This window comes from Podarcis vaucheri, assembly GCF_965113315.1.
Source record: "Podarcis vaucheri genome assembly, chromosome: 16".
NCBI classification, from domain to species: Eukaryota; Metazoa; Chordata; class Lepidosauria; order Squamata; family Lacertidae; genus Podarcis; species Podarcis vaucheri.
This window is the reverse complement of record NC_138754.1, coordinates 16,750,336-16,767,809: the sequence shown is the minus strand read 5'-3', so window position 1 is coordinate 16,767,809 and position 17,474 is coordinate 16,750,336. Positions and strand designations below refer to the sequence as shown.

Here is a 17,474-nt window from a genome sequence, read left to right as displayed (position 1 = left end):
GTTGTAGTCCAGGATATCTGGAGAACACCAGCATAGCAAACATAGTGTCAGATAATGCTTGCTTGCTTGCTTGCTTGATGTGTGTATGTATGTATGTATGTATGTATGTATGTATGTATGTAATGCTTTGCCAACTTTTACTTTTTCTATAAGTTCTCCCCCCCCCAATATTGATCTTCCCTGCCCCCCATGCTGGTGACATCTGTTGCCTGGGTGGAACAGAGAAAGGGTCTAAGCAATTTAGAGATGAGAACAGCCAAAGACCCATCGAGCCCAGAACTCTGTCTCTGGTGATTGGCAGAGGCAGCCAATCTGCATTTAGGGATTTGGGTAAAAGTTTTTCCTTTTAAGGCATGAAAATGACAGGGGGACCTGAGTTCTCTTGTGCTTGGGTCCTGCTTGCGGGTTTCCCACAGGCATTTTGTCCTGGACAAGATGGGCCATTGGCCTGATCCAGCAGGCTCTCCTTACATTCTTATGGTGCTCAGGTCTTGTTTGCAGGCTCCCTTTTGGGGCGTCTGGTTGGCCACTGTGAGAACAAGATGCTGGACTAAATGAGCTAGTGGCCGGATCCAGCAGGTCCCTCTTGCACTAAGAACTCTGCAAAGGGGCAAAGAACCCAAAGGTTAACACAAGCACTACAACATTTTGCTACAGGGATGGGGAGCCTGGGACTCCTCAGCTGCTGTTGGACTCCATCTCCCATCATCCCTGGCCAGCGTGGCCTGTGATTGGGAAGGATAATGGGAGTTGCAGTCCAGCAGTATCCAGAGAGCCTTTAAGAGAGGGCGGTCTGAAATGTTTCGATAACTTGAGGTGGGAAATCTAAACAGCATTGCACCGTCACCACAGGGGCCCAGTCCACTGGGATGTTTTCAGGTTGAACAAGAAGTACACAAAAGCACAGTGCTCCCCCGTTCCCCATAGGTTCAGTGGTGGAGCATTGGCTTTGCATGCAGAAGGTCCCAGGTTCAATCCCTGGAGGCAGCATCTCTAGGTAGGGTTGGTAGAGAACCCTGCCTGAAACCCTGGAGAGCTGCTGCCAGCCAGTGTAGGCAATACTGAGCCAGATGGACCAGTGCTCCAACTCAGTATAAAGGCAGCTTCCTATGTTCCTATCTGTCTCCATGAGGCTGTCGCAGTGGCTTGTGGAGAGCAAGTCAAACTCATTTCTCTCCCACTCAGCTGCTTTAACAGGAACACCAAACCTTCTACTTCATCCTTGCCTTTGGGGTTAGGAGATTTTATACCTAGATTCATGGCCAGGGTGTCCTACCCCACTCTACCCCAATATATATGTTCAGGCCAAAGGGCGAATCCTGAAAGAGCTGTGAACAGGAGTTCAAGCAGCGATATTTCCTTGGGATTAAATAAACTCTGAGAAAGAAGATTTCAAGTTCTGTATGTATAAATACACTTCAGATCAGTGCTCTACATGTCAGGTTCCAGGAGGCCTGGGGCTCTGTGGGTTGCTTGATCGAGAGGAGAAAACCTGTTTCCAGAGGAACCTGTAACCTCAATTTCACTTTCATTTCTTTGCTTGACCTGAGCCAATGATCTTTTTGCGGTGTCTTAAAACCCTCCTGGCTGCTTTTTCCCTTTGTATGAGGAAGAAGGAAGGCACCTGATATAGCAAAGCATTTAAGGTATTTAAGCAGATGCTGTTGCTGCTGGAAACTGCAGGAGGGGAGAGGGCTCCAGCGCTTGGGTTCTGCTTTGCGGGCTTCCAGCAGGCAGTCTAGTCAGCTACTACGAGAACCTGATTCTAGACTAGGTGGGCTAATGGTCTGATTCGGCAGGGCTTTTCTTATGTTCCTGTGCCCTACATTGCTGGGGATGCTGCCTTTCCAACTCTTGTGATTATTATTTTTTTAAAAAGATGAGACCCTGTCCCCAGGAGCTTACATTGTCAGTGTTGAAAGTGAAGAAGATGAAAAAGGAAGGGAGAAACTGAGGCCAGGCTGAGGCCAGATGTGACTGGCAGGCAAACAGTCCTGTGTAGGTGTGGGTTTCACTTCCGTTAATCCTAAATCCTGTTCTCCCAGTGGCCTACCAGATGCCTGTAAGAAGCCCACATGCAGGATCTGAGCACAAGGGAACTCTGCAGAGCAGCCTAAAAAGAGCCTGCTGGATGAAGCCCGTGGCCCATCTAGGTCAGCATCCTATTCTCACAGTGGCCAACCAGATGGCCCAGTGGGGAACCCCCAAGCAGGACTCGAACACAAGAGAACTCTCCCCTCCTGCGATTTCCAGCAACTGGTATTCAGATGCATTTCTGCCTCTGACCGTGGAGGCAGAGCATGGCTATCGTGCCTAGTAGCCATCGATAGCCTTCCCCTTCATGAATTTGTCCAATCTTCTTTTAAAGCCATCCAAGTTGGTGGCCATCACTGCCTCCTGTTCCATCGTTTAACTCTGCACTACATGAAGAAGGGCTTTTCTTTACCTGTTCTGAATTTTCCAACATTCAGTTTCATTGAGTGTCCATGAATTCTCATTTTAGGACAGAGGGAGAAAAAACTTTTCTCTATCAACTTTCCCCGCACCATGCCTTCCAGCTCTGCTCTCTTTATCTACCTGGCTCAGTTCCCAACTAGTAGCTCAGACTGAAGCCAGAAACATTGAGCCACTATTGTGTTCTGGAGCCCAACTCTTTCTCCTCCCTGCTCCCCCCCCCCACTTGTAGATAGAGGAGGTTATAGCGAGAGGGAAGCAGAGTGGACACTGGGCTCAGCTAAGGTTGATTGGAGACCAGCTATTTGCAGGAATCACTGTTGCAAGGTTGGCACTGATGCTTTAGATTCAGAAAGAGGCTAGTCCTCTGTATGATGCTGCTGCTTTGGCTTCCTGCAGAGCATAGTAGGAGTACAGGACAAGGAGTAAACCATAGAGCTGTGCTTATTTGTTTGTGTGTGCCCATGCAGCAGCGTACTTGTCTGTGTGTTTTCTTTATGTACATATTTGCTGCTGAATGATTAGATGGTCAAGTGTTTTGTTTTGTTTTAGAAAGGATTAGGGGAGATACATTTGCCCCTTCTCTCTCTTCTGGATCTTCCACCATTGCAATGAGACACTGTATGCCCCATGGAGCATGGAGCTTTCACTCTTGCTTTTGTTGACTTTGTAAATGTACACTGATAATGCTCCCTGGATAATAAAAGACCACCTACAGACAGCTATTGATTCCTACATGGAACCTTCATGTTCAGTATCCAAGGATACCAGATAGCGGGGACAAATGGCAAGGAGTGGCCATTCTCTCTCTCTCTCTCTCTCTCTCTCTCTCTCTCTCTCTCTCTCTCTCTGTGTGTGTGTGTGTGAGAGAGAGAGAGAGAGAGAGAGAGAGAGGGAGGGAGCTCATTTAGGTGGGGCTGTGTGGCAAACAGTGCAACAACCAGGCTCTTGGGAGGCATTTGAAATTGGGTGCCCTTTGCCCCCCCCCTTGCACCATTGACACACACAAGATCAAGCTGCTTTGCAGAGCACAGTAAATCTGCATTTCTGTGTGGCCAGGTGTGCAAAAAAGTATTCTTGCAACAGCAGCATGCAGCTGTCTGGTTTGAAGGTGGAGGTGGCCACAACAAATTCAAGTAGGCACAGCTATCCCAATGGTGACCTGAAACTGCCTGAAACACTTCTAATTCTTGGTTCCACTTCTAATTTCCAGGGTTAGCTTGGCTAGGTCTGTGTCAGATTGCCTGGGAATGGAAACGCAGGAGGGGGTTGGTGATCCTGCCTCTGGGCCAGAGGGTCGGCCTAGATGGCCTCTATCGCCCCCTTCACATTGCAGGAGCCCAGGACTGGCAGCTCAAGGCTGAAATGCCAGATTTTTCTTCATAGGATGCTTTGTTAAAGGCTTTCAGGCTGTCAGCACCTGGTAAAATTCCACTGTCCGTACCACCACCAAAACTCCTCCCTGGAATTGAATCTCTCTTGCCCAGCCATGCATGGGTGAATGTGGGGCATGTGACCTTTAACCTTTCCCTCCCCCCACCAAAGCTAGAGCATTTATCCTCCGGGGGCTTTCCTTCTCCCCCATACCCCCCCAAGACTTTGATTTATGTAAAGCCTTTGTGAGTTACTGACTGTTTCTGATTGTTCTTAAAAAAAAAAAAGGCAAGACTTCTCACTACCTTTTATGACTTGATAAGCACTAGAAAGCAGCCAAGGAGCCATGGTCCCTGCCCCAGGGAGCTCCCAGGCTCTATTAGAGTGGAGGAGGGGAGAAGAGCAAGAGGCAGAGAGAAGGAAGGGGCCAAATGACAGCCAGATCGGCCCCCTCCCTCCTCATATCCAAAACCGGCCTCTGTCTCTTCTGTCCCAGGTTGGGGGCTGCATGATACCAAGATTAATATAGCACCACATTTAGAACCTCTTAAGCTTTTAGGACTGCTATTCAGGCAGCTCAGAAATTGCTGCCCACAATTCATGTGTCTCTGTGGTAACATCTCAAGTACCCATGTTCTCGGGTGCTCTTGTCGCAGCCATTCCTAGCTACTCAATCTTCCCTTTGCCCCCACCCATGATTTAGATCAGGAGGGGTAGTCAGCGCTCTTGAAGATTAGTTGTAGGAAACTGTAGGAGGGGAGAGTGCTCTGGTGCTCAGATAGTTCTGTATTCAACAGGCCAGCAATATAGGAGCTGCCTACTCATTGGTACTCAAGGCGTTGGTCCATCTAGCTCGATATTGTCTACACTGACTGACAGTAGCTCTCCAGGGTATCAGGCAGGAGTCTCCTCCAGTCCCAGGGTTTAGGAGAGGCAGGAAAGCAGGTACAAATTACCAGGCCCAGAAGGGGTCCCAGGGCCCAACTCTCTTGCATATGTTTCATGAAATTCTTAACAAAACCTATGTACTATGTTCAATGCATGCACAATTCTGAATAATGGTTTGGGAACTTGTGTCGCGAACTGAGTGTTTCTGAGTATTTCCAACTCTCTGCGAACATTCGCTCCTGCTCTTTGACAGTATAATGGTGCAGTCTCATTTTATGATGCACAGTCTCATTTGTGTGTTTTCATAAGCAAGCACTGTGCGAACCGAACAAAGTTGTTGTTTAACAGTTAAGTGTATGGATAGTTCAGTAATGATTGTGTGGGTGCTTATGTTATTGATATTAGTCATTAGGACCTTAATATTCTCAACAGGTATGATTATTATTATTATTAAAATGAGATCATGCAGTTATTCTGTATCCCATGTAAATATGTTTAGCTCGTCTGCCCATGCTGGGGGGCCCCTTCCATTTTTTACCAGGACCCAAACCCATTCTCTGCAGCACCATCCAGCCCTACCTGAAAATGCCAGTAGGGTTTGAAGCTGAGACCTCCTGCATACAGTAGTAGAAGCTGTACCACTGAGCTACAGCTTTTCCCTTCGAAGCCCCTGACCTAGGACCCATGATTTTCATAATACAGTACTCATTTTGGTAATTATGCCAATGCTGATGGGCTTGCCAAGACTCCTAACTATTTCAAAATGATCCAGAGCGAGGGGAAAGGTTGAGAACCACTGGTGTTGGCTGTTTCTGCACTGAGATCAGACTGATGGTGCTTGTGCTTTCAGCCTAGATATTTTCCAGCTGTTGAGATGGGTGGGGGCTTAATTTGAGCCCTGGCACCTACTTCCCACTCCCAACCCCCCAGTTGATTCTTCTCCATCAGCTCAGAGAGCCTCAGTATTCTTAAAAAGAAAGAAGAAAGTGGGTCACATCTTCAGCAGGCTTTATCCGAGGCTCTACAGCTTTGCACCCATTAAATCTAGATTTGTAGACTGGGCACGATGCCAGCCAACCAGCCTATCCCCCCCTTCCCCCACAAACCAAGCAAAGTTCTGGGGATGCGGATGTGGGGAACAGATTAGGCAGCCCCTGCCTCTTTTCCAGGGACGCAGGTGGTGCTGTGGGTAAAACCTCACGCCTAGGGCTTGCCGATCGCATGGTCGGCGGTTCGAATCCCCGTGGCGGGGTGAGCTCCCGTCTTTCGGTCCCAGCTCCTGCCCACCTAGCAGTTTGAAAGCACCCCTAAGTGCAAGTAGATAAATAGGTACCGCTTTCTAGCGGGCAGGTAAACGGCGTTTTCATGTGCTGCGCTGGTGCCGGCTCGCCAGAGCAGCTTCGTCACGCTGGCCACGTGACCCGGAAGTGTCTCCGGACAGCGCTGGCCCCCGGCCTCTTAAGTGAGATGGGCGCACAACCCTAGAGTCGGACACGACTGGCCCGTACGGGCAGGAGTACCTTTACCTTTACCTTTGCCTCTTTTCCTAGCTCCTTTCCTTCTGGCTAGACCAGCTAAGAGGAGAGGAAGTTGGGATGGACACGAACTGAGAATCTGGTTGTTCTCATTCAACCCACAGCTGCTCAATTGTCTGCAAAAACTGAAAGCCGCCAGTGCCCAGGCTCTGCGAGTGAAAACTCTGGGGCAAAAAGTACCGATTGAGAAGACATTATGAAATAGTTTTCGGTAGCCTTTGCCAGCATGGTGCCTTCCAGATGTTTTAGGCTGGATGGGGCTGATGGGTGCACTAAATTACTGAAGGCTGATTTAGGGCTTGGTCTGCACCAAGACAGGGCAGTGAAAGAGACAACGTTTTTGCTGCTCAAAGTAACCACATGCTGCTCTCCTCTGGAGGTCCTAGACTGCAAACCTGTGTGACTGGTGACGTTGAACTAGTGGCAGAAAGGAATCACTGGTAGAAAGGCATTTGAAACTGCTCTTTCCCCAGAAAAGGTCTGTGAAACTCAAAAGTACGCATGCCCTTATTGTTTTGCTTATTCCATTCATATCCCATCTCCCCCCACAAGGAGTTCAAGGTGGCATGCACATGGTTCTCCTTCTCATTTCATCTGCATGACAACCCTGTGAGGTAGACTAGGCTGAGAGACATTGACTAGTCCAAGGTACATGGCCCAGTGGAGATTCGAACCCTGGTCTTCTGGGTTCTGGTCCTACACACTAACAACTACACTTCAGTCAAAGATGTCCTTTTCCATCCCATGTATACTCCTTTGTACCATCCACCCTGTGGGACCAACAAGACAGCAACTCTGTGCCTTGCCAGCCCTGCTTTAGCAATATTCACCGCAATGCTGAAATCTCAGCTCTTCCCTTGAGGCAGTGGGCAGAGCAGGGTGGAGTGCTGGAGAAGGACAAGCACATCTTCTCTTGCCTTGAAATCTGTGGCACGGAGAGGGGCCCAAGTGCTGCAAGGAAATCCATCCCCATGGCTCAGTGGGGTTAACGCTTAAGAAGCTTCCAGCTGCTTGGCCCCATTTAAAGCAGATTATAAAAAATCAGAGTGGGCTTGGTTTGTGGGGAGGGGAGAGAAAGGGGGGAGGGAAGGGTGCCTCTCACTTGGATACCCAAATTTTTCAGTTTGCCTAAAAGTATATATTTCTGCTGCCTGTATCATAACGGGTGTTTCCCCCCTTAAGGCCAGGGGCGGCTAATTGTTGGGAGGGGCTAACCCAGCCCCCACTCCACCCCCAAGCAGGTTTTTCTGATCTCTCACCATCCCATCCATTTTGGCTGCAGTAGCAGCATTGAAGAAGAAAAATTAAAGTAGACTGCACTGGGATGGGTGAAGGTCCCTCCCCATTTCATATTGATCATTTGATGAGTTTAGAGGCAGTGATAAACCCCCTCCTGCATAGATTTGCTGAGGGGGGCGGCTGTGGGTCTCTGCGACAGTATGGGCTCCCTGCCTGGAGGATTTTGTATTAGAACTCCTGGATGAGGGGGACAGGAAACTCTAGACTATCTCCTTGCTTTTGGAGAATCCAGTTGGTGGGTTTTGCTCAAGGTCCAACTGATCCTGATATTTGGAGTGAGGCAGGTATTTTCCCTGCCCCCATGCATGGCTAAAACTGGCCAGGAATGGTGAGCTGGTGTTAGGAGGATTTTTGCCTCTCTCCAGACATCCCACTTGCCTCTCCCCAGCATCCCGATCAATGCCTCCCAGGCCCCTGGGCCCTCTCCCTGAGGGTCCAGCTCCACATTCCCATCCCAATCCTCCTCCCTGTCTGACCAGCCCTACCAAGAAGTCTCCAAGGAGCTCGTGACACCCAGCCAGCTGGAGTCCAAAACACCCAGAGGGCAGTAGTTTGGCAACAGCTGCTGCGAAGCATTATGTACTTTGATGGAGGGCACTATATTTAAAAATAATAATCATCTACATCTCAGGCTTTGTTCCCCCAGCTGTACAAACAGGGCTGCTCCACTTGGTTGCTGCATGGGCCGTTGCACCAAACTTGTATGGCAGAGTTTGGATTTGCAGAAACGTTTTATAAATACTCGCCGCCTTCCTGTCTTCCACAAATCCATCCCAAAGAGCCTCCAGGCAACTGTGATTTTCAGGCAGTTGCAGTGTAGAAGGGAGTGGTAGGTTGATCTCTCTCTCTGTTTTTTTAGATTATCTAGCCAGCTTCCTCTCGCTTGATGCCGCAATCGCTCCTGCCTTCTGGCTGCCGCCCAAACAGTACAGAATAACATATTTGTATTGCTGAACTCCCTCCTGCTGCTGCTCTGGAGACCCAAAGCTTGTCTCTGCTGAGAGGGGCAGACAGGCTCGCTCCTCTCAGGGCAGAGGTTCTGTAGGCATGCAACAGAGAACAAGGCTCCCTTTGTCTGTCTGCTTGGCCTGGGCAGATAGAGGACACCAAACTTGGCATCTTCTCTGCAAATGAGCCTCATATCTCCTTTGGAACCAAACAAGCAGCAAAGAAGCGTATTTAAATTTCAAACCCTTCTTGTCCTGAGACTGTAATTTAAGACTTTGCAAAGGCCATGGCTTAGTGGTAGAGCACATGGATTGCATCAACAGGTGCCAGGTTCAATCCCCAAAATCTTTAGGTAGGACTGGGAAAATTCCCCATCATTGTCCATCAGTGTAGAAAACACCAAGCAATTTATTACATTTTATAGGCCACCTTTTCTTCCAAGGCGCTCAAGGTGTTGTACGTGGTTCTCCCCTCCCCGCTTTGTCCTCACAACCCAAATTGCCCCATCAGATTGTCCATTTGATGAGTAGAGAGGGGATAAGATAAGCCCCTTTTCATCAGCTGATCTGCACTTAGCAGATGAGAGGAGGGACCGTGTGCATGAGAGAGATGGGCACAGGCTCCCACTTTTGACCACACCCAGCATTGGTGTGTGGCCCCCAGAGGGTTGCCCATGAGTGAATGAGGCTGGGAAAAGGTTGACCACCTTGGCCTAAAGTTCCCCTTTATCTAAGGCAGTGGTTCCCAAACCTTTTCGGGCCACTGCCCCCTTGGTTCCATAAACTCATCTGCAGTGCCTCCCACCCCTATAAAAAGCATTATTCAAAATAGCGGTTTGCACGACCCACTAAAGGAGATAGCAACGCAATAAAATGCAAAACAGTAACAATCATTGTAAAATTATTCAAAATCCAATAAAAAAACTATTCAGTTTATTTAATTCAACAAAACGGATGAACTTGATGCAGTGATACTGGCTTTTCAAGCCTGAAAGTCATTTACACCTCTGTCACCTGCCCCCCTCCCCCCCCCGCTGCCTCTAGCGCCCCCAGTGGTAGAGCGTATGCTCCCGCCACCTGGGTTGGGCTCGAGAATGCTGCCAGCCAAGGAGAGGGGAGGCAACGCTGTACTGCGACTCTCCTCCTCCCGGGTCAGGCCTGACAAAGGAGCAGAACTGTGGCTGAGCGCAAGGGAGCTGGCTGTTCCCTCGTGTGCACAGCCCAGTGCAGCAGAGGGGCACCGCCCTGGCAACGCTGCTGCCACCGCCTCTCCTCTGTCCCCGGGTCAGACCTGACTTGAGAGCAGAGCTGCCACTGGGCGTGAGAAAGCTCGTTGCATGCTGAAACCAGGCTCTAATGAGGGGAGGGGGTGTCTGGTTGCACCCCTCTAAAAAAATCCACCCGTGCCCCCCAGCCCACCCACTACACCTCTGAGTGCCCCCCCCAAGGTATTCCCCCTCTGAGGCACTGCTTTCCACCAAAGGAAGCCCTAAAACCTCAGGACCCCAGGTCAAGAGTGCAGGCTGAATTCTGATTTGGTGGGTGAGCTTATCTTCCTTCTGCTCTGGGGTGTCCATCAAGCTTCACCCTTAGAAGTGCCAGGCACAGCCGTGCCCCATCCTCTGCCCCTGCCAGACATCACAAGCCCCAGCCCTGCCCCACCATTCTCCACCCCCAGTCTGACAAGGACCACCCTTCAGCTCAGAAGCAGAGACTTTGCAATCCAGCTCATCTGCTCTGCCTCACCAGACTAAGCAGGAAATTGCCCAACCTGCTTCCCTTGTGACAGTGTCGCCTGCTGGTTTCTAAATAGTGGGTTCCTAGGAAGCCTATCAGAGTTACTTATGAAATGTCTGCCTTTACTGATGCTTCCCTTCTCAAGTCACACATGACAGTGAGGCCCTGCGGCCGAGGGAAGTGAGTGTGTGTCTTGAAATGCCTTCTTTGCAGCACACACTCAAAGGGATGATCTTCAGACCTCTAGTGCAGTGTTGCTGGTGTGCTAAAAGCAGGCCTTAAACCAGTGGTTTCCAAGCCCCATATAATGTGTTGCAGTAATCTAACTAGAGGTTACCAGACACAGACAACAGAAGTTAGGCTGCCCCTCTCCAGGAAGGGGTGCAGCTGGGCCACTCCCCAAGCATCACTCTCCTAGTGGGTTGTGCAAAATATGTTATTCTGTGTATTATTATTTTTATAGGGTAGGGGGCACCAGGAGAGAACTTATAGAACCAAGGAGACAGTGACCCAGCAGCCTTAAATTGCTGTTGGACGCACAGGTGGCTCAGCAAATTTAAGAGCGCACCGGTGCCTTCTATGCAATCGGTTCTGATCATGTTGCAAAGCCTCGGATGTGGCATCCCTGCCAAAGACAACCGCTCTGTGCCAGCCTCTCTGTTTCCCAAGAAAATGTGCAACGCAGCAGTGCCTGCCACCCCCCCCCCAGACACGTGAGGCTAGGGTGGCTCTTGAGTCAAAAATAGCCAAGCCTCTGATTGCGCCTCTTGCTCAAAGCTGTGGCAACAGGAAGTCCCTGTCTCACTTCCCCTTTTCAAGGGAAGCTGCCATGGCAACCTAGTTGCCTGGCTATGCCCCGAGCAGGTCACAGGGCCTGTAGGCCCTCAACCCTCTCGCTCTTCCATCTGCATTTTTGGCCATGTTTAGGCTGACCTGCGATGGGCTCCCCAGTATTGCAGTTTGATTGTCGGGCAAAAGCTTGCCGGCAGAGCTCCAGTTTTCCAGGTTGAGCTTTTCCGGTTTTGAAATTGCACCCCCTCTGCCTTTCCCTCTGTTTGGGTCAGTTTCCACTTCTTCAAGTTATCCGAGCCAGGCCCTGTTCCAAAATCCCCAAGTTGAAACCTCCCCCAGAATCTGAAGTGTGTAAGATCAGGATCCCAGTATTTCTACTTGGCCTGGCCAATCAAAAAGCTTCATTCTGCCTGTCAATCACAGGGAATGATGTTGCACAATATCAGTTCTCAAAATCTGTGCAAGAGGAGGGCTCTGGGGCTCAGCAGACACACACTAGTCCCAGCAAGGAATCAGGGACAGATATGATCCAGTTTTCATTTAAAGGCAAACCTGTCCAACTTGCACTTTGTCAAAACTGCATACAAATATGTGTTCGTTAAGATAATTTGCATTAAAATACTGACAAGGATTTATGAGATTTTTTTTTAAGAGTTGGTTTACTACTGAGTAGACATTGTTGGATTGTACTGTACTGGTCTTTAGCCCTCAATGTGCTGCGATAACCTTTTGCTGCAACAAACAGGGCCTCCACCCCTAGAAGATTGTGGGATATAAATGCCATAAATGACTGTAGTGTTGAACTGGGACCTGGGAGACCACAGTTCATATCCCCACTTGGCTGTGAAGCTCACTTGGTGACCTTGGGCCCCGTCCCTCACTCTCAGCCGAACCTACCTCACAGCGTTGTTGTGAGGACAGACGGGGAGAAGAAGTATGTGCACCAAACATACATATATGCATATACATTAGCATACATGAACTTTAATACAAATCTTTGTCCCTGTTTGTTGTCCTTTTTTGTGCATGTGCCCCCCCTTTTGGTCACTTTGCAAGCCAGCTCACCCCCTTGTAGACAGAAGGAAAACACTTTTGTTTTGGTTCTTTTGCAAGGCAGGCAGCCAAGGTGTTCTGGCCAGCCAACCTGGCATTTTGCAGGTTGATGCCCTGGATTATACCTCACATCCCTTTTAAAATGGTTAAAAGTTGGTATGTATATTTATAGATAGATATATATAGATATATACACATATATATTACCCAAACACTGGGGGAAGCGGGGCTTGGCTTGAGCGTTCGCACCGTTTTTTATTTCAACTAAATATTTTTTGGACCCAGGCTTCCAAATAATCCTGCCGCCCCCGCCCCGGTAATGAAGACATGATGAAGCAAGACCTTTCTCTATAGACTGTTCAACGCTGAGGACTGTAGGCACGTGCGCTGGGGGTGGTGGTGGAATTTCTCAGTCAGACATATGGTTGTCATGGTTATTGGAAGCAGAGAGGTACAGGAGAAGATGAACTGCATGGGTGTCTCTCTCTTTCTTTCTCTCTCTCTCTCTCTCTCTCTCATCCACCTCCTCATATCCACCTCCTCCTTCTGCATCTCTGCAATCTGGGCTTTCCAGGCTCAAGTTGGGTCTACATACTGGTTTCTCCCTTCCTGCTTCTTTCTGGAGCCTTGGTTGGTAAGAGTGGTGGTGGTTAGATGTCTCAGTAGCATCCCACCTCAACGGAAGATGAGTTACCCTACGGTTTATGAGAGACAGCTGAGGCTCGGAGTCTCAAGACCCTGCCGGGATCCCCCTAGTCCGGGGATGAGCTGGAACAGACGGCAGCCAAGCCGGAGAGGGACTGTGGCAAAGGTGTGTGAGGAGGACCGAGGTTGGGTCAACCATTCTGCTTGTGCATGTTCGTTAGCAGAAGTTCGTTTCCGTGAAGGTTGTTTTGTGTCGTGCTATTTTTTGCTGGGGGTGGAGGGCTTGTGCCTAATTTATTTTTCACTTAGGATGATTTGGCAGAACGGTTTCTTTTCACACTCCAGATTGGATCAACCTTCACAAATTAGTCCAGCTCATGAGACAGTCATAGTACGGCTCTATTCTGCCTTGGTCAGACCTCACCTGGAGTCCTTTGTCCAGTTCTGGGCACCACAGTTCAGGAAGGATATTGACAGGATGGTAGTTGTGCAGAGGAAGGCGGCCAGGATAATAAAGGGTCTGGAAGCCAAGCCTTGTGAGGAACGGTTGAGGGAATTGGGTATGTTTAGCCTAGAGAAGACTGAGAAGGGGATATGATCACCATCTTCAGATACCTGAAGGGCTGTCACATTGAAGATGGACCCGGACTGACAGATTCCAATTACAAAAAAGAGATTCTGACAAAACATTAAGAACTTTCAGATGGTAAGAGCAGTTCGATAGTGGAACGGACCCCTCAGAAGGGGGTGGACCCTCCTTCGTAGGAGGTTTTCAAGCAGAGTTTGAATAGCTATCTGCTAGGGATATTTAATTAAGATTTCTGCATTGCAGGGGGTTGGACTAGATGACCCTTGGGAGCCCATTCCAAATCTGTAATTCAATGATTCCATGTAGCTTGTCTTGTTCACTTTAGCCACCTAGATTGCCCCTTTATTGTAGATTGTGTGTGTGGAATTGTTGGACAGAGGTTTGTGCCTTTGGGTAGCAGTTTGGCACAGGCAAACATTAAGATTCTTGTAACTTTGAAAGCCCAACATTCTTTTTTTAAACCCCCCACCAGTCTGAATGTAGCAGCTAATTCCTTTCATGCTCTTGCGTGAAAGGAACATCCCTGGTTAGCCTGGCCACCGTGACTGTGTACAGAAATGATCCTGGTGCCAAAACATTTTAGAGGAACCTCAGGGTGAGGCAGAGGGTAGCAAAGGAAGAGTGGGGCGCATTCCTGGGGTGTCTATGTGCACAATGTATTTGAAGGCGGCCGGACTTTGAGCAGCAAGTGCAAAAAGAGCAGAGCATGTCAGCACTGTAACACAATTGCCTTAAATCAGCAGCAGGGCTTAAGACTTGGGTATTTTGCTTAGTTTTGTTTTCAGGTGTGTTTTTCTCTTCACACAGAATTTAAATGGGGTTTTAACGATTGTCTGTGTTACACCTGTCTGTGGGGCCACCCCCCTCCCCAGTTCCTTGGATGTGTAAATGCTGGCAAGATGGAAACTGCACACCTGCTGCGGCGGAGCCACGTTGGCAAGCCTGAAACATACGTCTGATTCAGAGGCCCTTTTCTGGAGAGGTCCACTGGTCACTGCTGCTAACCCATCTCTTTCTTGCTTTCCCACAGAACAAAGAGAAAGAAAGGATGAAGGAGAGCAAAGATGCCCGCTACACCAACGGGCACCTCTTCACCTCCATCACCGTCTCAGGCATGACCATGTGCTATGCCTGCAACAAGAGCATCACTGCCAAGGAGGCACTGATTTGTCCCAGTGAGTAGGCCTCTAGCCTTCTTTCTTTATTGCATTTTATTTATTTCAATAAATAAATAAATTATACATCACTTGATAGTAAAAACAAACAAAAAACCCAATACCTCACAGCGGTTTACAAAAAGAATAAAACGATAAAATTATCAGTAAAACAGTAAAAACACAAAACAAAACCACCCAACTATGTAAAACATTTTAAAAAAGAATTAAAATTAGCAACAAGCTGAAAACCAGATTAAAAGACATGTCAGTGTTCTATATGTCTTGATAGGCAAATGTTTTTAGCAGGTGCCGAAAAGGGTACAGCAAAGGTGGCTGCCTGGTTTCAATAGGCAGGGAGTTCCAATGTGTGAGTGCTGCCACAGCAAAAGATCGATTTCTTACAAATGCAGAATGAGTATTATGTGACATCTGTAACGGTGCCAGCTCAGGCCGATCAAAGCAGTTGAGCGGGCGTACGTGGGGTAAGACGATTTTGTGGGTAAACTGACCCCAGGTAATTTAGGACTTTGTAAACTAATAGTAACACCTTGAACTCGGCCCGGTAGCAAATGGGGAACCAGTAAATACGGATTTGGGGTGTGGGTGTATTGTATCCCACCCAACCAACCGATACCTCAAGTTATGGGTCATTAGGAAATGAAATAAGCACATAGGCTGCAGGATAGTAGCTTCAGAATGCCCTTCTTTAAATTTCCCTTGGGGAAGGGCAGATAGGGACGGAGGAGGATTTCATTTGGCTCCCTTTGTGTGCCATGTGCATTGCCAGCATGCCAGGGCACCTGTTGCCTAGACATGCTTGCCAGCCTTGCTGTCCTAGTGGCTGAAGACCCAGTTTAAACACGAAGACCGCGTGAGAAAATTCATGCTTGGCACCACATCCAAATCAGACTCCACTTTCCCACCCAGCCAGGAAAGATGTTTGTCTTTATAACCATTTGGCCATTTCTCCAATGCTCAAACAGTTACTGTTTAAATGCTGGAAAAATGTGATTTCCCCCCAGCCCAGCAACTAATTTTCATGAAATGCGGGTGTACGATAAGCTCTTTCAGGTAGTTGGAGCCCTGAAGGGTTGTTCTGTGTGTGCTGATGAGGCTTACCGGTAGTTCTCTTGCTGCTTGTCATCTGCCCCAAATGTGCAAGTGAATGTTCTCAGTCCATGCCCAGACTCAGTAATGGGGCTGCATGAGGATTAAGCACTCGGTCTGGCCTTGACAGAGGAGATGGCATTTGGCCTGCTCTGGATGGAGTTGCCCTCCCATTTAAGGGTTGGGGTCACAGCTTCTAGGTGCTATGAGATCCAGCCCTGGTCATGGATGCTCAAGTGGTATTGGTGGCACAAAGCCCCTTTTGCTAAGCCGAATTTATTTATTTGTTATGTTACCGCCCCATGCCATAGCCCTCTGACTTCTCTAGAGAAAGTATTCTAAACCTGGGGATACGGGGTACCACTGAGAAGCCCCTCACCCTCGTAGCTGTTCCTGAGATTGAGTGGGCAGTCAGAGAAGGCTCTCTGCTGATGATCTGAGCACAGGGATTGCCAACCTTTTTGTAGAAATGTGCAGCATAGTCTTACTGGAGACTGGAACCAGAGGCATTGTTGGCTGTGGTCTACATATCTTAGGCTGGATTCAGACAGTAGTGGTGTGTGTGTTCTGAGAGCTGATGGTGGTTTGAATGAGACAACACCCACCATAATTGGCAATCATCCCACCTTTTGGTTAAACAGGGTGTGCAGGTTTTTCAGGTAAAAAACTGCTAAACCTCTTTGACCAGGGGCAACAGTGAGGCGGAACTTTCTACACCATAGAAGCCTCAGTCAAATATACCCTCTCAGAAACTATGCTCCAGCCTCACTGCTTCTGCCCCTTGGTTGTCATTGGTGAAATGAGCTCCGCAGGTTTCAGAAACCCTCCAAAAACCTACCAAACCTGTTCACTAGAAAGAACAAAAGGCTGAGTGTGCTCACTGTGAGCAATCGTGCCTGCTTTGAGCCACCTCCAACTCCCTGAAATAGGCTGATTCCTTCCTTCCTTCTCATCTCCTTTTCTTGTGGCTTGGTGGGATTAGATGACTCTTCCTCACCCCCTAACCTGTTTCTGGGCCTGTTCCTGCCCCCTTCGCCTGGAGAGAGGCCTTCCAGAACAGCTGCAGTCCTGGGCCACAACCTCTTCAGTCTGGAACATCTGCCTGCGAGGACAGCTGTTGGGGCTGGGCTTCCCAGAGGGGCTTTTGCTGTTAGGCTGCAGGGGCTGGCTTTGTTGTCTGACTCTCCCTTGGTGACCTGGAAGGGCCTTTGATGTTGCGGCTTGTTTTCTCCTGACCCCACCAGCCCCTGGCCTGAAAACTTGGCCTCAGCTGCATCTGAGCAGTCACACTTGAGCTGTTAGAGAGTTTGCCGGCAGCCATGCCAAAAGCAGTCTTCTCCTTGAGTAAATAAACATTGTCAGGCAGTGTGCTTTATTTATATATTGGTGGTGGCTAACAGCTTGAATCTAGACCAGAGAGGTGGAACCTCAGGTCCAGAGGTGGAATGTGGCCCTTGAGGCATCTCTATGTGGCCCTCAGGATTCTCCCTAGGCCACACACCCTCTTCCCTGGCCATACCCCTCACCAGCTTTCTCTTCTGTCTTCCTTAAGTGTGTTTGCCTGGCTGGAATGTGTCTCTCTGAAGGGTGATCATGGCTCTTTCAGGCCTAGATGGAGAGGCAGGGGTGGATGTTTGTGAGTGTGAGTAATCACTAAGTAATTATTAGTAATTTTTGCATGGTAAGACTCACATCCGACACTATGCCTACTTTTATTTATTTATTGCATTTCTATCCCACCTTTTTCTCCAAGGAGCTCAAGGCGGCGTACGTGGCTCCCCACATCTCCTCATTTAACCCCCACAACAGGCATGTGAGCTAGGTTAGGCTAAGAGACAGTAACTGATCTTGAGGTCACCTAGTGAGCTTCCTGACCAGTTTAGGATTTGAACCCTGG

At 48.8% G+C, this 17,474-nt stretch overlaps 1 protein-coding gene across 10 annotated transcripts in view; it reads left to right on the top strand.

The window, feature by feature from the left end:
* ARHGEF2 (Rho/Rac guanine nucleotide exchange factor 2) overlaps nucleotides 1–17,474 on the top strand; it is a 111,109-nt gene that overhangs the window by 64,537 nt on the left and 29,098 nt on the right. For 9 of the 10 annotated variants that reach the window (XM_082204269.1, XM_082204268.1, XM_082204264.1 and 6 more), the window contains one exon: nucleotides 14,344–14,488. In XM_082204269.1, coding sequence (XP_082060395.1) covers nucleotides 14,344–14,488 — 145 coding nt within the window. Of the gene's footprint in view, nucleotides 1–12,479; nucleotides 12,891–14,343; nucleotides 14,489–17,474 lie in introns of those variants that run through there. The other variant, XM_082204270.1, reaches the window with a different exon arrangement.